This window comes from Pristiophorus japonicus, chromosome 8 (assembly GCF_044704955.1).
Source record: "Pristiophorus japonicus isolate sPriJap1 chromosome 8, sPriJap1.hap1, whole genome shotgun sequence".
Classification (NCBI taxonomy): Eukaryota; Metazoa; Chordata; class Chondrichthyes; family Pristiophoridae; genus Pristiophorus; species Pristiophorus japonicus.
In genome coordinates, this window is record NC_091984.1 from 217,897,529 (window position 1) to 217,922,103 (window position 24,575).

The window sequence follows — 24,575 nt, forward strand, 5'->3', positions numbered from 1 at the left end:
ATTCTGTAAACTGCCCCTCCTAGTTTTATATCTGCAAATCTTTTCACCGAACTTCTAAATCTAGGTTATGTATTTAGATTAGAAACAATAGTGAACCCAGGACTGGGGCTTGAAAGATGCCACTCAGAGCTAACTGAACCCAGGAAACCCAGAGGTAAAAAGGCAGCATACTAACAAGCTGCTCCAGCCAAACTTCCCAACATTAGGCTGTCGCACAAATATACAATGGCCCTGAAATTCCGGTCAGAAGCTTCTTTTGGACGAACGTCTCCGACCGGAGAATTTTTAAGAAAGTATTTGGTGGTCCCAGAGGAGCCTGTGATTCTGTTGGGGAGATCTTCTCTTCCCCGGCTGCGAAGCGCGCTCCAGTCCTCCAGGTTCGGATGCAGTGACTGCACAACCAATCAGGTAAAGTATTCCACTGCTTTCTCATTAATAGCAATAAGAACTCCGTATCTACGAGCTCTCATTGCTATTAATGAAGAAAAAAAAACAAACACACAAAACACCATAATAAAAAATAAAAAACACACCTCATATAATTAAAATGAATTGAAATTAAGGTTAATAAATGTCTTAGAGAAAAAATAATCTTTACGATTTTTTAAAAAGCTTTTTAAATTATGGTTTAAAATAAACTTACTGTAGTGGGCAAGGTATTTAACAATAAAATGTGTTTTTTTTTAATTTAATTTAATTATGTTTTTGTGTGTTTTCAAAGTCTTACACCTATAAAAGTAGGCTATGCGCTTGTTTTTATCAGGCGCAAGAGTTTTCAGGACATTTGCTGGGCAAGATATGGATAAATACCGCAATCTTGCCCATGCGAATGTCCTCACTCCCAAGATGTTGAGGATGTAAAAGCCGGTTTTCAGCGCATGCGCATTGTGCGCTGAAAACCGGCTTTTGCTATGCCTTCCCAGGTCCGTACACACTCCATATGGACCCAGGGAGGCCATAATGTCTGGGCCAATATAATACATTTCTAGGTATTGAAGCTGTCAGAACCCAGCAAGTTTAATTCTTTGTCCCACTAAATTGCTTCTCCAGATGGCAAATAATCAATTTTGGAGCAGAGAGAAACTGCTGATGTGACTTTCTGAAGATCAATAAAGCTTCTGGTGGTTGTTTTTATATATTTACACTCTTTTCTTTGAGAATAGTGTGCAGTAGTGGAAGGATTCACAGGCTAACACTCTTTCCATGGCTATAACTATCTTTATACTAGCCAATAAGGCGGGAGAGTTTAATAGACTCCCACAACCAATATAGTGAGGGCCACCCACACCCATTGGCTCCACTCTTCCTTTGACTACCCTTTTGCTATTTACGTTTATAAAAGACTTTTGGGTTCCTTTTAATGTGAGCTGCTAATCTATTCTCATACTCTTTATTTGCCCCTCTTCCCTATTTTAGCTCTCCTCTGAGCTTTCTGTATTCAGCTTGGTTCTTTACTGAATTATAAACCTTACATTTGTCATAAGCCTCCTTTTCCTGTCTCATTATAATCTTTATAGCATTAGGGTAGATCTGCAGGGAGCTCTAGTTTTGGATGCCCTTTCTTTCCCCCTTGTGGGAATGTGTATTGTCTTTACCTGAACTAGCTCCTGTTTGAAGGCTTCCCCTTGTTCAATTACTGTTTTGCCCATAAATCTTTGATTCCAATCCACCTGGGCCAGATCTGTTTTCAACTCACTTTTATTTTTGAATTTTTAATATGAAGAGTAGGCACACATAGATTATTAAATTGAATAAATTAATTGACAACATATAGAATTATATAATAGAGATTAAAATACACTAGAGACGCAACAGTGGTTCCAGACAAGCTTTTTATCATCATGGGGTGTGTGAAGAAGCCAGTGTAGATAAGAGACTATGGGGTAGAAGTTTGTCTTGGCGGTAGCGCTAAACAGGCAGTATGACATCGGACCCCAGTTATACGCCCCACTTGATATTCAGTTCTACTGAAGTTAATGGAAATTAATATCGGCAGGGAACATAACGAATTGATACCGTCCAAGACGAATTTCTACTCCCATGTTTCCTTTGTAATAAAGATTGGAAGAGATAAGATATCAGGGTGGACATAACTAAGGGTAACAGCAGCTGTGCCGACAGGTTACACACAGGTGGGCAGTGATGAGACTGTTCCACACATTTGTGCAACATAATGAAACGTACAAAAATTCAACTCCCAAAAGCTTAAAAGAGGAACACTTGAATTTCTCTCTTTGAGGCTAGCTTAAGCAGCAGAAAAGATCTCCTGAAGTATGTAAGTATTATTGTACATATATTTCATATATACTGCATGTAAGGGATAACATTTTATTACCTCATTGCCTTGATTTAATAAGGTATTAATCAGATGTTTTTCAGTGTTACCCTACTCCTTGAACTTAAGGATGTATGACAATATCCTAGAATAACTCTTCTTCTTAGGCAGTCCTTCGGAGCCGAGGATGACTTGCTTCCGCACTAAAAATGAGTTCTCAGGTGACTGATGAGTCCAATGCGGGACCTAGTCACTGTCACAGGTAGGGCAGACGGTGATTGATGGGAGGTTGGTTGAAAGGATGGGTAGGTGGAGTGCTCGAGTTGTCCTGCGCTCCTTCTGCCGTTTGCGCTTTGCACCCGGCAAAGAGACTTGAGGAGTTCGGCACCTTCCCGGATGCTTCTCCTCCACTTTGTGCTGTTGGGCTAGGGATTCCCAGGTGTCGGTGGGGATGGTGCACTTTTTCAAGGAGGCTTTGAGAGTGTCCTTGAAACGTTTCCTCTGCCCACCTGGGGCTCGCTTGCCGTGTCGAAGCTCTGCATAGAGCGCTTGCTTTGGGAGTCTCGTATCGGGCATACGGACGATGTAGCCCATCCATTGGAGCAAATCGAGCATGGTCAATACTTCAATGCTGGGAATGTTGGCCTGTGCGAGAACACTAACATTCGTGCGCCTATCCTGCCAGTGGATTTGCAGCATCTTGCGGATGCAACATTGGTGGTACTTCTCCAGTGCTTTGAGGTGCCTGCTGTACATAGTCCATGTCTCTGAAGCATATTGTAGGGTGGGTATAACCACTGGTCTGGAGAGCATGAGCGTGGTGCTGTGTTTGAGGTCCTGGTCTTCAAACACTCTCTTCCTCAGGCGACCGAAGGCTACACTGGCACACTGAAGGCGGTGTTGGACTTAGTCATTGACGTCTGCCCTTGTTGACAGTAGGCTCCCGAGGTATGGAAAATGGTCCACTTTGTCCAAGGCCTCATCGTGGATTTTGGTAATGGGGAGGCTGTACTGTGTGGCGGGGGCAGGTTGGTAGAGGACCTTTGTCTTACGGATGTTTAGTGTAAGGCCCATGCTCTCGTACACTTCTGTGAAGGTGTTGACGCTGGTTTGGAGTTCGGCCTCAGAGTGTGTGCAGACGCAAGCGTCGTCTGTGTACTGTAATTCAATGACAGGATGGGACGACCTTGGATCTGGACTGGAGGCAATGGAGGTTGAACAGTTTCCCATTTGTTCTGTAGATTAGCTCCACTCCAGCGGGGAGCTTACTGAAGGGGAGATGGAGCATTGCAGCAAGGAAGATCAAGAAGAGCGTCGGTGCGATGACACAGCCTTGCTTGACCCCGGTCCGTACATGAATTAGTTCTGTGGTGGATCCATTGGTCAGGATCACGGCTTGCATGTCATTGTGAAACAGGCGGAGTATGGTGACAAATTTTTGAGGGCAGCCGAACTCGAGGAGGACGCTCCATAATCCCTCATGGTTGACAGTGTCAAAGGCCTGTGTGAGGTCGAAGAAGGCCATGGTGTTGTTGGTGTTGTTCCCTGCATTTCTCTTGAATTTGACGCACGGTGAAGAATAACTCCACATAATGCCAGTAGGGATATATGACAATATTCTATATAAACGCAAGAGACACCACTGTGGGCAAGCACAGAAATTGAATATGATTGAAGACAGATTTGGATAAACCTAAAACTACAATAGTTGTTAATGTATCCAGTTCTTGTGTTAAATTCTGATTGGTTTGGAGTATAATAAAGCATGTCTAATTATATATCGAACCATCTTCTGTGATTATATTTCAGTTTGTTGAAGCGGTTGTTTTTTCTTAATGTATTTTCAATAGATTTTCACATTACAGAAACTCTCAACTCACCTCCAGACAATTTTCCATTGATTTGGTGCTGAAAATCAGGTTCCAGGAGGGGCATGCAGGGCCAAAAATTGTCACAAAAATTGTGTGCTATATGTACTGTGCCTCCCTAGTGCTATGCAAGTGCATCAATGGATCCAATTTCCAGCACAAGGACTAGGGAAAATTAAGGGAAGAATCCAGTACCCACCCCCCTGCCACCTAAGAAAAAAATAACAGGAAAATAGTTTTTTTAACTGATCCACCAACCAAAAACATCCAAGAAATTTATGCCCAAGATCAATAAAAACTGACTTTAATGATCCTTAATTTTAATCCACTCAACCTTGCTAAGTCACTTGAGTCTTTATCAAATGTTCTTCACTCAACGAACAAATTTAGCATTTCATAGTTTCTCCACTGAATATTTTTGACTGTATTTAGTGCTAATCAGTGCTACAAACTGTGAAATGAAAGAGATTCTCAACAATTAACCGCATGGCTGCAGAACATTCATTAATTCCTGTTAATTTGTTATTTTGGTTTCGTTAAAAAAAAGTCTTTTAACATTTAGCTTCAAATACATTTGTGATAATGTATATAATGTTCCGGGGCAAATTTACTTCATCCCAATACATAATGATGCAATATACTTCATACAGTATTGTAACATATATGTATATAGTAGGCTATCCCTTTAAAACATACCGTAAAATAAAATATAACATCACTGTATTATCAATCATATTGTACCACAGCACTTCAGTTTTAGCCATATAATTTGATTATGGAGTTTGCTAGCTGTTTGAAACAAAACTACCTCAATCAATTAATTTATCAATATATTTGGAAACTGTATCAAAATTCCTGAGTACATTAAATAAGATTCCTGAATTCAGTATACATTATAGATAGTAAACACAGGTAGGATGGAACAGCAAAATTTTGGCTTCATATGGCATTCTTGCTTTGTTCCGACAGTTTACAATTTCAACTGAACCCTTTGATTGGTTACTGCTTTGTTATGCACTACAGCCCAATTATCCTGTAAATGATCAAATGTACTTTTAACATCTAATGTAGAAAATAATTTACAGAATTAACGAATGTTCAGCAAAGAAGTTAAAAAAGAAGCTTTTTGTAAATGCCACAGGCTGGCTTATACTATATCTTGTTGTTGTCATGACACATTTCATAGTTCCTTCTCTGAGTAAAACAGCTATCAGATGTTTTGTGAAAACATAGAAAATTACATTAGATTTAGGATTTGGCCAAAGTCCATTTCATTGCATTCTTCTTTCAAAGTCAAAGTTATTCTCAAAGTGGAAGAAATCATTCTCAGTAGATGGTGGCCAATGTTAATGATGCAGCATCATCTCCTGTTTGAAGCTAGGTACGCATACCAGAATAGAGCTACCAGATTAGCAAACAGCACACGGAACTGAAAAAACAAACAACAAAAGAAAACAATAATTAATAGACAGGGTATATTATACTAATAGTCATGTTGTTCATACTCGAGTCATTAGTAATCAATTTAAATGTAGCTCAGTACCATAGCAGGCTGAGCATTCCCTTGACATTCTGGGTTCAAATGCTTGCACTGATGGGCTTTGTAAACCATTCGCCTAAGGCAAAAATGATTTCATCTGTTCACTGCCAAGCTACCACAAGGGACACCTGGTGAAAGCAGAACCCCTCACCTGAGAAGGGGTGTCCAAAACTTAACTTAGTTTATCTGGGAATAGAGAACATAAAAAAGTATAGAAACATCTACCTTAGAATAGAGAACATACAAAAAGTATGGAAAAAAGCTATTTAGCCCAAAAGGCATGTTCCTTCTACAAGCCATGTAAAATATCTTGTTTAATCACCTCGGGGAAAGTTATTTCTAAATATTCCAATTCCCAAAGACAGGATGAACTCCAGAACATTTATCCATCTTGGGGAATTTAGACCAAATCAAAAGGTTGCTGAATGCTATATACACGTTAGGGGCTGGGCCCATGTGGTGGAGGTCCTTCAGTGTGGTTAATTGTAGTCTTATGCATTAGAGTTTGGGAAACTCCAAGCATGTTTGTACAATGTAGGTTTCCTACTAAAGATTACAGATAAAGATGGGGACACAAGGGTCATAATTGATCAATCATTAAGGTGCACAGGCAGTGTGATAAAGCCATTGGGAAAGAAAATAAGGTTTTAGGCTTTATCCCAGAGGGTAAAAACACTATATGCAGGCTATACAAAGCTTTGGTGTATCCATTTTAGAGCATTGTGATCTCACACATAGGGGATATGGAATCCCTGGAGAAACTACAGAGGTGGGCGAGAACATAAGAATTAGGAGCAGGAGTATGCCATATGGCCCTTCGTGCCTGCTCCACCATTCAAGAAGATCATGGCCGATTTTCAACCTCAACTCCACTTTCCCGCCTGATCCCCATTTCCCTCAATTCCCCGAGAGTCCAAAAGTCTATCTATCTCAGCCTTGAATATACTCAATGACTCAGCATCCACAGCCCTTTCAGGTAGAGAATTCCAAAGATTCACAATCTTTTGAGTGATGAAATTCCTCCTAATCTCAGTCGTAAATGGGAAACCCCTTATCCTGGACAATGCCCCCTACTTTTAGACTCTTCAGGCAGGGGAAACAACCTCTCAGCATCTACTCTATCAATCCACCTCTTATGTTTCAATGAGATCACCCTTCATTCTTCTCAACTCCAGACAGTATAGGCCCAATCTACTCAATATCTCCTCATAGGACAACCTTCTCATCCCAGGGATCAATCTAGTGAAACTTCGTTCCACCACCTCGAAGGCATATATGTTCTTTCTCAGATAAGGAGACCAAAACTGTGCACAGCACTCCAAGGGCCCAAATTTGGCCCTCTGTTTAAAACTGCACACCTCCGAGCCCCCGCCGACTTTTTACCTTAAAAGCTGCGCCGAAAAAACTTGCTGCGATCATGGCCGCTTCTCAGGCCATCTGTGGAGCTGGTGTGGCGTATAATGAAGAGGGCGGGGGGGGGGTGGAGCTAGGTCCGTGCTGGCCGCGCAGAGCCAGCAGGGGGGCGGGGCCTAATCTGAGTGACTGTGTGAGTGCTGGCAGCGCACGCATGCGCGTTGCAGCGTTCGCGCTTGCTCAGTGGGGCATTAACATTGGCAATCGGCCATTTTTAAAGGGAGAACCTCTCACTGAGTTTTGGATGTTTTGAAAGCTATAGGAGTGCTGTTTGTAGTACTCTGCAAGAATTCAGCTGCTAAACTTCCATAAGGAGTGCTGCATAGGTGAGAATAATTCAGCAAAATAAGGAGTTTGTGTTTTTAAAAATCAGAGTGTCAATTCAATTGAGCAATGCAAAACCATGCCCCCAGAACGAAGAATTTCACGCATCAAGAAGTGGAAGTACAAGTGAATATAATCGAGGAAAGGTGGCAGGAGCTGGACACCGAGCAACAGAGGTCGTGTAAAATTGCCATTAATAAATAAACGCTGGTACAAACTTGCAGAAGATTACTGCGCAATGGTGAATGTCACGAGAAGTGGAAGGCAGTGTAAAAAGAAATGGCAGGACCTTGGTCAAGCAGTTAGTGTAAGTAATATTTTCATTTGTCAATTGTCAAGATGGAATTGCATCTGTAAATGTGACCATCTGTATATGTCCCACCCAACAGAAAGACACCCTCTCTAACAAGTTATGTTTTAATCTTTGCAGAAAAAATTGGCCCACAACAAAAGGGAAAGAACTCGAACAGGAGGAGGCCCGCCAAATCTGCACCCATTGACACCCTTAGAACAGAGGGTCGCTGCTTTGATGGGCCTAGCTGGAGAAAAGCAATCAGTACTGCACAAGCTGGGCCCAGACGTGAGGGAGAGGGTAAGTACTGAAAATTACTCGTGGCCCTTCAAATCAACCTGCTGCCTGGCCTGCTACGTGTGAGCCTACTCATGCCACCTATCCTGCCCCCTCCTCTGCTGCTAACCATTTGACTGTTCTGTTATATTTTGTAGAACCTGATGCCAAATCCTGAAGATACAGAAGAAGATTCAGATGCGGGCGAGCCAGACCAACTTTGTAGGGGGGAAGGGGGTGGCCATGGAGAGATATGAAGGGGAGAATCTTGAACTTGCGTTGCCAAGCACTTCCATGATTTCTGATTCGTCATTCTGTGGTTTGAGCACGACCCAGTCTCTGCATTATGGTTTAGGGTCTGATTCGTCACGCCATGGTTTCAGCTCATCCCAGTCCCTGCATAGTGGTTTAGGGTCTGGTTCGACATTCCGTGGTTTCAGCTCATCCCAGTCCTTGCATAGTGGTTTAGGGTCTGGTTCGACATTCCGTGGTTTCAGCTCATCCCAGTCCCTGCATAGTGGTTTAGGGTCTTGTTCGACATTCTGTGGTTTCAGCTCGTCTCAGTCCCTGCATAATGGTTTAAGGTTTGGTCCGATATTGGATGCTTTCGAAAGTCCAGAGGTTGCAGGTTCCAGTGCTGCTGGAATGCAGTATGGATCATTCAGTGCCCCAGTATCCCAGCCTGCTGGAATGCAGTATGGAACACCCAGGGGCCCACCATCCAAGGTTCTGGGTCCCATTCCTGCTTGAATGCAGTATGAAACACCCAGGGGCCCACTGTCCGAGGTTCTGGGTCCCACTCCTGCTGGAATGCAGTATGGAACACCCAGGGACCCACCGTCCGAGGTTCTGGGTCCCACTCCTGCTGGAATGCAGCATGGAACACCCAGGGACCCACTGTCCTAGTGCTGGTGAAATGCAGCCTGTAATACCCATGGCCACACCTTCCCAACCTGCACCTCACACTGAAGGGGTTCCACTAGACAGACCCAGGGCGAGGCCAAGGAGAAATGTACCATGCTGTCCTGAGCTGGAGGGTGCAACAGATGTGGCTCAGGTGATGGCATTGGGTATGGAGACCAATGAGCTTACCCGATCACTCGTAAACACCGTCAGTGGGGTGGGTGATGAGGTAATGACACTGACGGTAGAAATAGCAATAGTGTCACGGGACATGAGGGAGGACATTTCCGAGGCAGTGGGAACGATGGCACAGGCCATCAGGGAGGGAATGTCACAGGCAGCCGAAACGATGGCACTGGCCATCAGGGATGTAGCTGCTGCAATAAGAGAACACAGCCAGGCTAATCCACTGCCATTCCATGGCAATACCCACACTAGTCTCTGTAGAGTCCCAAGCCGTAAATCCCCCCCCTCTACCACCATCACCAACACCCATGAAGCAGTGCACATTCACTGAGATGTGGATCTGAGATGGGTGCAGCCTTTCTTTGCTGCTGTTGTTTTTGTTGTTGTTGTTGATTTTACTCTTGTAACTGTTTTCAAATGTAAATTGTTTTGTAAGTGATATAACTTTACAAGACTAAAGTGACCTTAAAGTTTTTAAGTAATCTTCCAGTGTAAGTTTTTTCTAATGGAAACTGTTTTGTAAGTTTTGTAACTTTACAACTTATAAGTGATCTTAGGTTTTTAAGTGATCTTAAGAGCGTAAATGTTCTCACATTTTGTAAGTTATTTATTTTTGCACCTAAAAAGTGATCTTGAAGTTTAAGTGATTTTAGAGTGTAAGATTTTTCACATTGAAATTGTTTTGTAACTTTTGTAACTTTACAAGTTTATAAGTGCTCTTAAAGTTTTTAAGTGATCTTAAAGAGTCATATTAAAGTACAGTTTGATAAAAAAAACATCATTACACTAAAGTGTAAATTCTAAAATTTCAATAAAATATTTTTTACATTGAAACTGAATCATGTTCCATTAACACAACACACAGCCCAGCTCTTCTCACTCCCAAAACAAGGTAAGAAACCCAAAGGTCTTTTGTTCTCTCCCCCTCCCCCTTCAGTCATGTGACTTCTTTATCCCTCCTTGTTAGCAACCCCCCCCCCCCCCCCCCGCCACAGCCTGCAGAGTTCTGCCTTCTCCCTCCCTCCCACAGCCTTCCGCGTTCTTTCTCGCTCTCCCCCTTCCTCCCACAGCCTGCCGCGTTTTCTCCGTTTCTCTCCCCCACCCCCCCACACAGCCTGCCGCGTTCTTTCTCACTCACCCCTCTTCCTTCCACAACCTGCCGCGTTCTTTTTCACTCTTCCCCCCCGCATCCTGCCACGTTTTCTCCGTTTCTCTCCCCTTTCCCCCTCCCCCCACAGGCTGCTGCGTTCTCCCGATTCTTGCCCTGGCCGAAGGTCTTGCCGGTGTCCTGCCCTTTGCCCTGGCCAAATGGACTCCAGCACGGCCAGCCTTCAGTTTAAGGTAGGATTTGGTGCAGTACTTTTATTTGTTACTTTCATTATTTACTTCACTTCTTTATTTTTTATTGAATTGTTATTACTGCTTGTGCTTTCTTTGATGCTTAGTGGTGCTTGAAATGTTGTTTAGGTGCAGGGTTCCTTCTATCTTTTTATTTTTATTTATTGATTGCTTATTACTTTGGTCTTGGTGCTTTCGGTGCAGGGTTGCTTCTATTTTATTTGTTAATTAATTGCTTATTACTTTTTGTGCTTTGTTTGGTGCTTGGTGGTGCTTGAAATGTAGTTACTTGCACCGATTCCTTAATTGTAAGTAAAGTCTTTCTATGCGGACATACGCTGCCCTAAGTTAGTTTAGTACAACTTTTTTCTGGCCAAATTGGCATAAATGGTGTAAGTGGCTGGGAACGCCTCCTTTTGAAAAAAAAACTGACCTAACAAAAACCCTAACTCACTTACACTGGCTCAAATTAAATAGCCATATTTGCAACTTTTAAGATACACCAGAAAAATCAAGTTACACCAAAAAAAACGGTGCAACTCATGGGGAAATTTGGGCTCCAGGTGCGGTCTCATCAAAGCCCTGTATAATTGCAGTAAGACTTCCTTACTCTTGTACTACAAACCCCTTGCAATAAAGGGCAGTATTAGCAAATATGCCATTTGCCTTCCTAATTGCTTGCTGTACCTGCATGCTAACTTTGTGTTTCCTGTACAGGACAGCTAAATTTCTTTGAACACCAACATTTAATAGTTTCTCACCATTTAAAAAATATTCTGTTTTTCTATTCTTGCTACCAAAGTGAATAACCTCTTATTTCCCCACATTATACTTCATCTGCCACCTTCTTGCCCATTCACTTAACCTGTATATATCCCCTTGCAGGCTCTTTGATTCCTCCTCACAGCTTACTTTGCCACCTACAACAACAACTTATATTTATATAGTGCCTTTAGCACAGTGAAACATTCCAAGGTACTTCACAGGAGTATTATGAGGCAAAAAAAAAAAAAAATTTTGACCGAGCCACATAAGGAAAAATTAGGGCAGGTGATCAAAAGCTTGGTCAAAGAGGTAGGTTTTAAGGAGCGTCATAAAGGAGAAAGGAGAGATAGAGAGGGGCAGAGGCTTAGGCAGGGAATTCCAGAGCTTAGGGCCAAGGCAACAGAAGGCACGGCCACCAATGGTTGAGCGATTATAATCAGGGATGCACAAGAGGGTAGAATTAGAGGAGCGCAGACATCTCGGGGTTTTGGAGCTGGAGGAGATTACAGAGATTGGGAGGGGCAAGGCCATGAAGAGACTTGAAAAGAAGGATGAGAATTTTGAAATCAAGGTATTGCTTAACTGGGTAACAATGTAGGTCAGCGAGCACAGGTATGATGGATGAGTGGGACCTGGTGCGAGTTAGGACACAGGCAGACGAATTTTGGATCACCTCTAGTTTATGTACGATAGAATGTGGGAGGCCAGCCCAGACAGCATTGGAATAGTCAAGTCTCAAGGTAACAAAGGCATGGATGAAGGTTTCAGCAGCAGATGAGCTGAGGCAAGGGCAGAGATAGGGGATGTTATGGAGGTGGAACAAGGCAGTCTTAGCAATGCTGCAGATATGTGGTCAAAAGCTCATTTCATGGTCAAATATGACACCAAGGTTGCGAACAGTCTGGCTCAGCATCAGACAGAGGTTGGGGAGAGGGATGGAGTCTGTGGCTAGGGAATGGGTTTGTGGTGGAGACCAAAAACAATGGCTTCGGCCTTCCCAATATTGAATTGGAGAAAATTTCTGCTCATCTAGAACTAGATGTCGGACAAGCAGTCTGACAATTTAAAGAACGAGCAGGGGTTGAGGGACGTGGTAGTGAAGTAGAGCTGGGTGTCATCAACGTAAATGTGGAAACTGACGCTGTATTTTCAGATGATGTCGCCAGGGGGCAACATGTAGATGAGAAATAGGAGAGGGTCAAGAATAGATACTTGGAGGACACCAGAGGTACCGATGCTGGGATGGGAAGAGAAGCTATTGTAGGTGATTCTCTCGCTACAAATAGATAGATAAGAATGGAACCAGGTGAGTGCAGTCTCACTCAGTTGGATGATGGTGAAGAGGCGTTGGAGGAGGATGGAGTGGTCAACCGTGTCAAAGGCTGCAGACAGGTCGAGAAGGAGGGATACTTTACCTTTGTCACAATCACAAAGGATGTCATTTGTGACTTTGATGAGAGCCATTTCGATACTGTGGCAGACACGAAAACCGGATTGGAGAGTTTCAAACATGGAATTGTGGGAAAGATGGGCACAGATTTGGGAGGCAACAACACGCTCAAGGATTTTGGAGAGGAAAGGGAGGTTGGAGATGGTGCGATAGGTTGTAAGGACGGAGGGGTCAAAGATAGGTTTTTGAGGAGAGGAGTAATGACGGCAGATTTGAGGGAGAGGGGGACAGTACCTGAGGAAGGAGAACAGTTAACAATGTCAACTAACATGGGAGCCAGAAAAGGAAGTTAGGTGGTCAGCAATTTGGTTGGAATAGGGACAAGGGAGCAGGTAGCGGGTCTCATGGACAGGATGAGCTCGGAAAGATCATTAATAGAGAATTCAAACAGGGTGCATTCAGACAGGCTGTGAGAATTCACAGACTTCCCAGTCAGAGATGCTACGTGAGTGGGAGCATGTTGCATTAAGTCATCAATCAACTTGACATTTTAGCACCTTTGGTAGCGAGCCAATTAAAGGTTAACAGAATATCAATTGAGCCAATAAGGTCAAAGAGGACACGTTCTTTTCTGTAAACTGAGCCAGGTATAAGAACAGCCATTTTGGCCATGTGGTCTCAGTAAGACAAAGGAACTTACAATCAGCTAAAAGCTTGTTGCTGCTGCCAGAATAAAAGTTATGTTAAAACTACAACCGGAGTTCGCATTTCATTGAAAATGAAGAGATCTAACAATCATGAGGAGAGATCGGAGAGAAACTGGAAAGATGTGAGGTCAGGGATCAGGCAGGGGGGATCCTGAGAGGAGGTTTGGCCTGGTAAGGAAGGGAAGAGGCAGAGGCGGCCGAACAGATGGTCTCAATCTCAGAGACAAAGACATCCATGAGCTCCTCACACTTATTGTATCATCAGCAAACTTGGATACATTGCACTCGGTCCTGTCATCCAAGTCTTTAATCTAGATTGTAAGTAGCTGAGGCCCAAGCACTGATCCTTGCAGCAACCCATTAGTTGCAGCCTGCCAACTGGAAAATGATCCATTTATCCCGACTCTCTGTTTTCTGTCCGTTAATCAATCCTCTTTCTGTGCTAATATATTATTTCCTACCCCCGAGCACTTATTTTGTGCAGTAACTTTTTAATGTGGCACTTAAAACTCTAATAAATGTGTTCAACACAATTTCCCTTTCATAAAACCATGTTAACTCTGCCAAATCATAAAGTTAAAGCTAATCAAAATGATACTCAAACGTAGGGCTTTTGGGCTCAATTTTCCCCGATGCCGTTTTTTGGCACATTGCAAGAGTTACGCCCGTTTTTTGGACCCCAACTACTCCTAAACAATAGCTAGCAAGTTTCCCCATTCTATTTTTTGAAATAGGTGCTGCGCAGCCTGTCCTTTAGCTTTGGGGGGGTGGAGCCTAATGTCTGCGCCAAAAAAACTATGCTCTCCTTCTGCACATGCGCGGAAAAAAAGGACATTTTTGACATGACTGGGATGGGCGAGCATGCCCAGTACTGCTCCCGGTCTGCAGTTGGCTATTTTTAAAGAGTCAGTTGTGTGTGAGAACTTTAATTCTCATTGGAAAAATCAGAGATGCAATACAATATGCAACACGGCTCAAGGACCACGAATTTCTTACAGGATGAAGTGAAGGCACTAGTTACTGTAATTAAGGCCAGATTGCACAAACTGGGCACCAGCAGAGGTCACATAAAAATTTCACCAAAAGAAATGAAGAAATGCTGGCATCAACTTGCAGAAGATTACTGTGAAATGGTGACCATTCCAAGATCTGGAGGCCAGTACAAAAAGTGGCAGGACCTTGGTCAAGTTGTTAGTGTAAGTAACATTTTCATTTATTCAAAAGGAATTGCAATGGTAAATGTGACCATCTGTATATGTCCCACCAAGCAGAAAGACACCCTCTCTACAAAGTTATATTTTCATCTTTGCAGAGGAAGGTGGCACACAACAAACGGAAAGAACTCGAACAGGAGGAGGCCCGGCAAATCTGCACCTACTGACACTCTTGGAAGAGAGGGTCGCTGCTTTGATGGGTCCTGCCTGGAGAAAAGCAACCACTGCGCAAGCTGGGCCCACACTTGAGGGAGAAGGTAAGTCCTGCAAATTTCACAGTCTGGCTTTCCTAAATGTTAAGTACTACATGGGCTAGCCATGCTTCGGTTCATGGGGATGTCTCCATCAGCTATGCTTCGGTTGATGCAATGTGCTATCATTCATCGTGGTCCTTCAAATGAGCTTTCTGCCTGCACTGTGTGTACCTACTCATGCCACCCTGCCCCCTCCTCTGCTGCTAACCATTTGTCTGTTCTGTTATATTTTGCAAAACGTGAGGCCAACCTAGACGAGTCTGAAGAGGAGAACATCTTCCAATCCCACCTTCCAGACCAAGAGCATGGGGGTGAGGGGGAGGTGATGGATCAAGCCCACACTGTTGTACTCACTCTGGAGGTGCAGGTGTCGCTCATTGAGGTGCCAAGCCTTTTCCTGACATTCCATGGTTGGGACATTCATGGTTTCTCACATTCCGAGGTTGGGGATTCCAGTGGGATGCAGCAAGGCACACCCAGGGCCCCACCGGCCGAGGCTGCGGGTCCCAGTGGGATGCAGCGAGCCACACCCAGGGCGAGGAGGGGAAGGAAAGCTCGACTGCGCTCTCCTGAGGTGCAGGATCTAACAGATGTGGTTCGGATGATGGCAATGAGTGCGGAGAGCACTGACGTTACACGATCACTCCTAGACACCATCAGTGGGATGGGTGATGAGGTATCAGGATTGTCGGGAGAAGTAACAACACTCTCACGAGAAATGGGAACACTGTCCAAGAACATGAGGGAGACAATGTCTCAGGTAGCTGATACGCTGTCGGTGAGCATGAGGGAGGGAATGTTGGAGGTAGTTGAGACACTGTCAGGGCACATGAGGGAGGGAATGTCGGAGTTAGCTGCTGTAATAACGGAACACGTCCAGATCCTGCGCCCATTTACAGAACTGCCGCTCCCACTCCAATCCCCAGATCAGCCTTTGAAGAGGCCCAAGCCGGGCCTTCCTTCCACATTACCACCTGCGCCCACCCCCACCCCCCATCAAGAAGTGTGCATTACCCGAGATGTTCGAAAGAATAAGCTTGGTACCAACCCGAGAAACACTGCGCCACCACCTGCAGGCAGTGGAGGAGTCAACAAGAGCAAGCGCAGCAGGCGGTCTTAGAATAAGGTGGATGCCTTTCTTTGCTGCTGTTGTTGTTATTATTATTGTTAATGTTGTAACAGTTCTCAAATTAAAAGTTTTTTGTAAATTAAGTAAATTTACAAATTTAAAAGTTTATAAGTGATCTTAACTGAAAACTTTAAAGTTTGATACAAGAATATTTTTATTAAAAGTTAAGTACAGACAAGTTTGTTAAACTTTTGAATAAAATATATTTTAAATTATAACTGAATAATTTCCATTATTTTTCCATTATTAAACACAACTTTTTGAAATAAAGAATAATAATTTCCATTATTTGTTCCATTAACACAACACAACATTACGGAACAGGTCCAAACAGTAAACATGGTCCATTTGGAATAGTTGCCGCTGAGCCTTCAGGCAGCAAAGCGTTCATGGATGAGCTGCTGGCGCACAGCTTGAGCAATCGTTAAAGGGGCACAATGGCCTGCCCTCCTCCACCGTCATGCTCCAGGTTCAGGTAGTTGCATGGCTTCCTCGTCCTCCTCCTCCTCATTATTGTTGTGTATCTGTAAAGCATGCACTCCCATGTTCCGCCACCAGGCAGCTCATCCCCTGAAGTCCCAAGGGATGCTGGGATCCCTTGGGAGCACTGTATATAAGCCGGCCCCTAAGGCCTGTTCCTCACTCTGGAGTGTCTTATTAAAGACTGAGGTCACAGTTACTTTAACCTCCCTGTGTGCAGTTTCATCTGTGTTAGGAACACAATAACTGGCGACGAGTATACAAATCCAACGCAAAGATGCAGCAAACTGTGGGCATCCTGAAGAAGTTCACGGAGGGTGAGGACTGGGAAGCCTATGTCGAACGGCTAGACCAGTACTTTGTAGCCAATGAGCTGGACAGAGAAGGAAGCGCTGCAAAAAGGAGAGCGGTCCTCCTCACGGTCTGCGGGGCACCGACCTACAGCCTCATGAAGAATCTTCTGGCTCCGGTGAAACCCACAGATATGTCGTATGAGGAACTGTGTACACTGGCTCGGGAGCATCTCAACCCGAGGGAGAGCGTGCTGATGGCGAGGTATCGGTTCTACACGTGCCAGCGATCTGAAGGTCAGGAAGTGGCGAGCTACATCGCCGAGCTAAGGCAACTTGCAGGACGATATGAGTTTGATGGCGACCTGGAGCAAATGCTCAGAGACATTTTTATACTGGGCATTGGCCACGACACCATCCTACGAAAACTTTTGACTGTAGAGACACCGACCCTCAGTAAGGTAATTGCGAAAGCACAGGCGTTTATGTCCACCAGTGATAACACCAAACAAATCTCTCAGCACATAAGTGCTAGCAATGTTCATAAATTAACTGGAACTGTGTTTGCAAGCAGAAATGTACAGGGCAGGAACCACGAGTCTGAAACTGCCAGCAGGCCTCAGGTGACCCAGATGACTCAGAGTCCCCAACAAAGGATGACTGCAAGGCAATTCACACCTTGTTGGCGTTGTGGAGGCTTCCATTCAACCTATTCATGCCGCTTCAAAGGGTATGTTTGCAAGAGCTGTGGAACAATGGGGCACCTCCAACGAGCTTGCAGAGGAGCTGCAAGCTCTGCAAAACCTGCTAACCACCACCTGGCAGAGGAAGATCGGTCCATGGTGGATCAAAGCAATTTCGAGCCACAGAGAGGAGTCAGATGCTGAAGTACACGGGGTGCACACATTTTCGACGAAATGTCCACCTATAATGCTAATCGTAAAATTGAATGGCTTACCCGTAGCCATTGAACTGGACACTGGCGCTAGCCAATCCATCATGAGTAAAAAGATGTTTGAGAGACTGTGGTGCAACAAGGCATTCAGACCAGCCCTGAGCCCCATCCACACGAAACTGAGAACGTACACCAAAGAGTTTATCACTGTCCTGAGGCGGTGCCATGGTCAAGATCATCTACGAGGGCACGGTGCATGAACTGCCACTCTGGATTGTCCTGGGCGATGGCCCCACACAGCTTGGAAGGAGCTGGCTGGGCAAAATCCGTTGGAACTGGGATGACATCCGAGCGCTATCACATGTCGATGAGGCCTCATGTACCCAGGTTCTTAACAAATTTCATTCCTTTTTTGAGCCAGGCATTGGAAACTTCCAGGGCGAAGGTGCAGATCGATAAGGCGCGAATGGTACCTCACATGATGAGGGAGAGAGTGGAAATCGAGCTGGACAGGCTGCAACACGAGGGCATCATTTCCCCAGTGGAATTCAGCGAGTGGGCCAGTCTGATTGTTCCAGTACTCAAAAGTGATGGCACGGTCAGGATTTGCAGCGATCATAAAGTAACTATTAATCGTTTCTCGCTACAGAACCAATACCCGCTACCTAAGGCAGACGACCTATTTGCGACATTGGCAGGAGACAAGATGTTCACCAAGCTCGACCTCACTTCAGCCTACATGACGCAGGAGCTGGAGGAGTCTTCAAAGGGCCTCACCTGCATCAAGGGACTGTTTATCTAAACAGATGCCCGTTTGGAATTCGGTCGGCTGCAGCGATCTTCCAGAGAAACATGGAGAGCTTACTCAAGTCGGTACCACACACGGTGGCTTTTCAGGACAACATATTGGTCACGGGTCGGGACACCGTCGAGCACCTACAAAACCTGGAGGAGCACCGTCGAGCACCTACAAAAACTGGGTCGCGTGTAGCTGCGGCTGAAGAGGTCGAAATGCGTCTTCATGGCAACAGAAGTGGAGTTTTTGAGGAGAAAGATTGCGGCGGACGGCATTCGGTCCACAGACGCCAAGACAGAGGCTATCAGGAATGCGCCCAGGCCACAGAATGTCACGGAGCTGCGGTCGTTCCTGGGACTCCTCAACTATTTTGGTAACTTCCTACCGGGGTTAAGCACCCTCTTAGAGCCCCTACATGTGTTATTGCGTAAAGGTGAGAACTGGGTATGGGGAAAAAAAACAAGTAATTGCTTTTGAGAAAGCCAGAAACATTTTATGTTCCAACAAGCTGCTTGTATTATATAACCCGTGTAAAAGACTTGTGCTGGCATGTGAGGCATCGTCGTACGGAGTCGGGCGTGTATTACAACAAGCTAACGTTGCAGGGAAGTTGCAACCTGTCGTCTATGCTTCCAGGAGCTTGTCTAAGGCCGAGAGGGCCGACAGTATGATTGAGAAAGAGGCATTAGCATGTTTGTTCAGGGTAAAGAAAATGCATCAGTACCTGTTTGGCCTCAAATTTGAGCAGGAAACCGATCACAAGCCCCTCATATCCCTGTTCACTGAAAACAAGGGGATAAATACTAATGCCTCAGCCCGCAGACAAAGGTGGGCACTCGCGCTATCGGCGTATAACTATACCATCCGCCACAGGCCAGGCACCGAGAACTGTGCGGATGCTCTCAGTCGGCTACCATTGCCCACCACGGGGGTGGAAATGGCGCAGCCTGCAAACTTGCTGATGGTGGCGCAGCCTGCTGACTTGTTGATGGTCATGGAAGCATTTGGAAATGATAAATCACCTGTCACGGCCCGCCAGATTCGGACTTGGACCAGCCAAGATCCTCTGCTGTCCCTAGTAAAAAGCTGTGTACTGCATGGGAGCTGGGCCAGCATCCCCGTTGAAATGCAAGAGCTAATCAAGCCATTCCAGCGGCGAAAGGACGAGCTGTCCATTCAGGCAGACTGCCTGTTGTGGGGTAACTGCGTAGTGCTACCAAAAAAGGGCAGGGAGACGTTCATCTCGGATCTCCACAGCACACACCCGGGTATAGTAATGATGAAAGCAATAGCCAGATCCCACGTGTGGTGGCCCGGTATCGACTCTGACTTCGAGTCCTGTGTACGGCAATTCAGCGTGTGTGCCCGGAGAGGCACCACTAAGTTTGTAGTCCTGGCCCTCCAGACCATGGTAGAGGATCCATGTCAACTATGTGGGCCCGTTTCTCGGTAAAATGTTCCTGGTGGTGGTGGATGCTTTTTCAAAATGGATTGAATGTGAAATAATGTTGGGAAGCACCGCCACTGCCACCTTGAAAGCCTGAGGGCCATGTTTCCCACCCATGGCCTGCCTGACATACTGGTCAGTGACAACGGGCCATGTTTCACCAGTGCCGAATTTAAAGAATTCATGACCCGCAATGGGATCAAACATGTCACCTCGGCTCCATTTAAATCAGCCGCCAATGGGCAGGCAGAGCAGGCAGTACAAACCATCAAACAGAGCCTTAAACGAGTCACAGAAGGCTCACTCCAAACCCGCCTGTCCTGAGTACTGCTCAGCGACCGCACGAGACCCCACTCACTCACAGGGGTGCCCCCGGCTGAGCTACTCATGAAAAGGACACTTAAAATCAGACACTCGCTGGTTCACCCCAACCTGCATGGTCAGATAGAGAACAGACAGCAGCAACAAATTGTAAACGATGGTCGTGCCACTGTGTCACGGGAAATTGATCTGAATGACCCTGTGTATGTGCTAAACTATGGACATGGTCCCACGTGGATCACGGGCACGGTGATAGCTAAAGAAGGGAGTAGGATGTTTGTAGTCAAACTAGACAATGGACAAATTTGCAGAAAGCACCTGGACCAAACAGACTGCCCTGAACAACCCACAGCAGACACCACCTTTTTCAAGCCCACAACACACACCCAAAGGATCAACGACACCACGCCGGACCAGGAAATTGAACCCATCAGGCCCAACAGCCCAGCAAGGCCAAGCTCACCTAGCAGCCCTGCAGGGCCAACAATACGCCAGCCCAGCGAAGGCACAGCCAACACATCAGAACAGACATTTGTACTGAGGCGGTCCACCAGGGAAAGAAAGGCTCCCGACCGCCTCACCTTGTAAATAGTTTTCACTTTGACTTTGGGCGGGGCGGGGTGAGTGATGTTGTGTATCTGTAAAGTATGCAATTCCATGTTCTGCCACCAGTGAGCTCATCCCCTGAAGTCCCAAGGGATCCCAGCATCCCTTTGGAGCACTGTATATAAGCCGGCCCCTAAGGCCTGTTCCTCACTCTGGAGTGTCTTATTAAAGACTGAGGTCACTGTTACTTTAACCTCCCTGTGTGCAGTCTCATCTGTGTTAGGAACACAAGTTATCTGCATCTTCCTCCTCATCATCAGCCACTCTCACCTCAGGTGGATCTTCTACTACCAACTGCTGCTGCCTTACGATGGCTAAATTATGCAGCGTGAAGCACACAACAGTGAACTGACCGACAATCTCAGGGGAGTATTGCAAGTAGCCTCCGCAATGGTCTAGACATCGGAAACGCTGTTTCAAGATGACAATGTTCTTCTCTGTTATGCTGCGCGTCGCAATGTACGACATGTTGTATTCCCAGTCAGCTTCCGTCTGGGTTATGAGTAGGGGCGTCATGAGCCAAGTGGCAAGGCCGAACCCTTTGTCTCCCAGTAGCCAGCTCTGCCCTTCTAGCTGCTGCTGAAACATGACAGATATAATGCTCTCACGTAGGATGAATGCATCATGGGTGATGCATCAACTGACATGATGTGATGCATATCGCCACACACAAGCTGCACAGTAACGGAGTGGAAATCTTTTCTGCTCCTGTACATCTCGGAATCCTCCAAAGTTGCTCGCAAGGTGATGTAGATACAATCAATGCAGCCCTGTACCTTTAGGAAGCCAGAAATCCTGGAGAAGTCCATAGCCCTTTCACGTATTGCCTGGGGAACTTTGCGTAGTCATTCCTCCGGGCATAAGAACATAAGAAATAGGAGCAGGAGTAGACTATACAGTCCCTCGAGCCTGCTCAGCCATTTAATACGATCATGGCTGATCCGATCATGGACTCCACTTCCCTGCTCGCTCCCCATAACCCCTTATCGTTTAAGAAACTGTCTATTTCTGTCTTAAATTTCTTCAATGTCCCAGCTTCCACAGCTCTCTGAGGCAGCGAATTCCAGATTTACAACCCTCTGAGAAGAAATTTCTCCTCCTCTCAGTTTTAAATGGGCGGCCCATTATTCTAAGATTATGCCCTCGACTTCTAGTCTCCCCGATCATCTTCTCTGCATCACCCTTGTCAAGCCCCCTCATAATCTTATATATTTCGATAAGATGACCGCTCATTCTTCTGAATTCCCAGTGAGTAGAGGCCCAACCTACTCAACCTTTCCTCATAAGTCAACCCCCTCATCCCCGGAATCAACCTAGTGAACCTTCTTTGAACTGCCTCCAAAGCAAGTATATCCTTTCGTAAATATGGAAACCAAAACTGCACGCAGTATTCCAGGTGTGGCCTCACCAATACACTGTATAACTGTAGCAAGACTTCCCTGCTTTTATACTCCATCCCCTTTGCAATAAAGGCCAAGATTCCATTGGGCTTCCTGATCACTTGCTGTACCTACATACTATCCTTTTGTGTTTCATGCACAAGTACCCCCAGGTCCTGCTGTACTGCAGCACTTTGCAATCTTTCTCCATTTAAAAAATAACTTGCTCTTTGATTTTTTCTGCCAAAGTGCATGACCTCACACTTTCCAACATTATACTCCATCTGCCAAATTTTTTGCCCACTCACTTAGTCTGTCTATGTCCTTTTGCAGATTTTTTGTGTCCGCCTCACACATTGCTTTTCCTCCCATCTTTGTATCATCAGCAAACTTGGCTACATTACACTCAGTCCCTTATTCCAAGTCATTAATATAGATTGTAAATAGTTGGGGTCCCAGCATATAGTGCAGCAGTCACCTGCAGAATGCAGATATGTGTTGCATGTTGAGAAATGGTGCACACAGCCCCAGTTGTGGCCTGGAATGATCCAGATGCATAACAAAGCAGTCCTCATGACGCTTCTAGATTGCAGGTCTGCTTTTACTAACTCGTAGATCTCAGTTACAACTTTTTTGCGGAAACGCAGCCTTCTCACACTGTCTGCATCACTCAGGTGCAGGTAAGAACGCCTGACTCGATATACCCGATGTGGATAAGGCCTCCTGCCCGTTATTGTACGTGCTCGGCGGTTCCTCATGTGATAACGTCGAATCAATCGTCTCCTCCTCAGCACCATCATGCAGAAGGCTTGCACAAGGTATGGCATTGTCAGTATTGCCCCCATGATTAAATTGTATCTTTTCAAGAAGCTCAAGACAGCAGGACAAGCTTCTTTGTTCTCTCTCTCCCCAAGGTCGACGTCCTAGTATGGACCACACCCACGTCTGCGCATGCGCAATAGGCTTGTTTAGAACGGGAAGCTTGACATTCAAATGAGGACATTTGGGGCAACAAAGTCTAATGCAATTCTTTAATTTTAATATTTTTTTCAAAGAACCACCCCACCACCAACCGAATGTCTCCTCACTGGGCTCGAGAGTTGGCCGGCAGAATCGCTCCCTTGCCCGAACACGGGGCTCAGCAAACACCCACCCCCGGGGACTTCTTTTGATGCTGCCGCATAGTGTAAGAGTTCTCATCCCATCAGTTTAGCTTCCACACCAGCCCCCACCCATCACCACCACCCCCCCAACACACACACAACCCCCCAGGCCTCTTTTGATGCTGCTGCATAGTGTAAGGGTTCTCATCCCTTCAATTCGGCTTCCAAACACCCCTCGGGCTTCTTTTGAAGCCAAGCCCCAAGCCCTTGTGTCCGGGCGAGGGACTGATTCTGCCGGCCGATGCTCCGACCCTCGAGCCTGGTTTGGAGTCGTTCGGTAGTGGCGTGGCACTTTGAAAAAAATCCCAAATTAAAGAATTGCATTAAACCTTCATTTTCTGTGTTTTAAGTTTGAAAAAAATTAAGCTTCATGATGCATATTCTTTGTCTTCTTGACTCCCTCCAAATCTTCGCCTAAAAACAATGGCATCTTTCTGTGCCGATTTTTTAATGTGCGCTGTTTTTTCTTAAGTTCCCAAAAGGTTTTTTCTCAGTGGTCACATACGCTGTCCAAGGAAAAATGTAAGTTGGCCAAACTTGCATAAATATGAAAAACTGGCCCAGACATTAGGTTATGCCCCTATCATGCAAAAAAAAAACCTAAAAAAATCGTAACTAGCTGAGTTTCGCTGGCGCACAATCTTTGGGGAAACTTAGATATTTTAATTTAGGCCAAAAAAAGCAGCGCTCCAAAAACACAGTGCCGATAACTAGGGAAAATTGAGCCCTTTAAGTTATCAGGATAGGCACCAAGGTTATTTTCTATAGGGAAACACAGGATTATGACTGAATATTTTAAAATGATAAAGGGATTAGATTTTATACAGTTGGATAGATTATTTGAGCTGAATAGGGATGGTAGAATAAGGAGGCATGCATATCAAATTCTTAGACAAAGAATTAGGTTAAATATTCGGAAGCATTTCTTTCAACAGAGTCATCGCCCTTTGGAACAGATAATCAAAGAATGTAACCAATATGGATTCCCTATAATCCTTTAAAAGGGAGTTAGACAAGTTCCTGAGACGAAGGCACTTCCCAGTTATAAAAGGCAAATTATGGGTCAATTGGAATTAAAAGTATTTGAGGTACTACAGATTCCTGGAGCTTTGCTTAATTGCCTTCGGGAGTTGTTGTGGAATTTCCCAGAATTTCTACTGCTCCAGGACCTTGCGTAATTGGGGGATAGACCAATGCTCTGTGGCTACATCATTTCTGGATGGGGTAGACTTGATAGACCAGATGGTCTTTTATGGTCCTTTTCATATGTTTGTAGGTATATATCAGAGATACCTGCTGGTTTTACAGGACATAAGAACATGCC

At 45.2% G+C, this 24,575-nt stretch overlaps 1 protein-coding gene across 1 annotated transcript in view; it reads right to left on the reverse strand.

Moving 5' to 3' along the window:
• Window positions 1-1,731: 1,731 nt before the first annotated feature.
• The window catches only part of pxmp2 (peroxisomal membrane protein 2), a 58,849-nt gene continuing 36,005 nt past the window's right edge, over window positions 1,732-24,575 (reverse strand). The window contains exon 5 of the mRNA XM_070886375.1: window positions 1,732-5,572. Coding sequence (XP_070742476.1) covers window positions 5,504-5,572 — 69 coding nt within the window. The 3' untranslated portion in view covers window positions 1,732-5,503. The remainder of the gene's footprint in view (window positions 5,573-24,575) is intronic.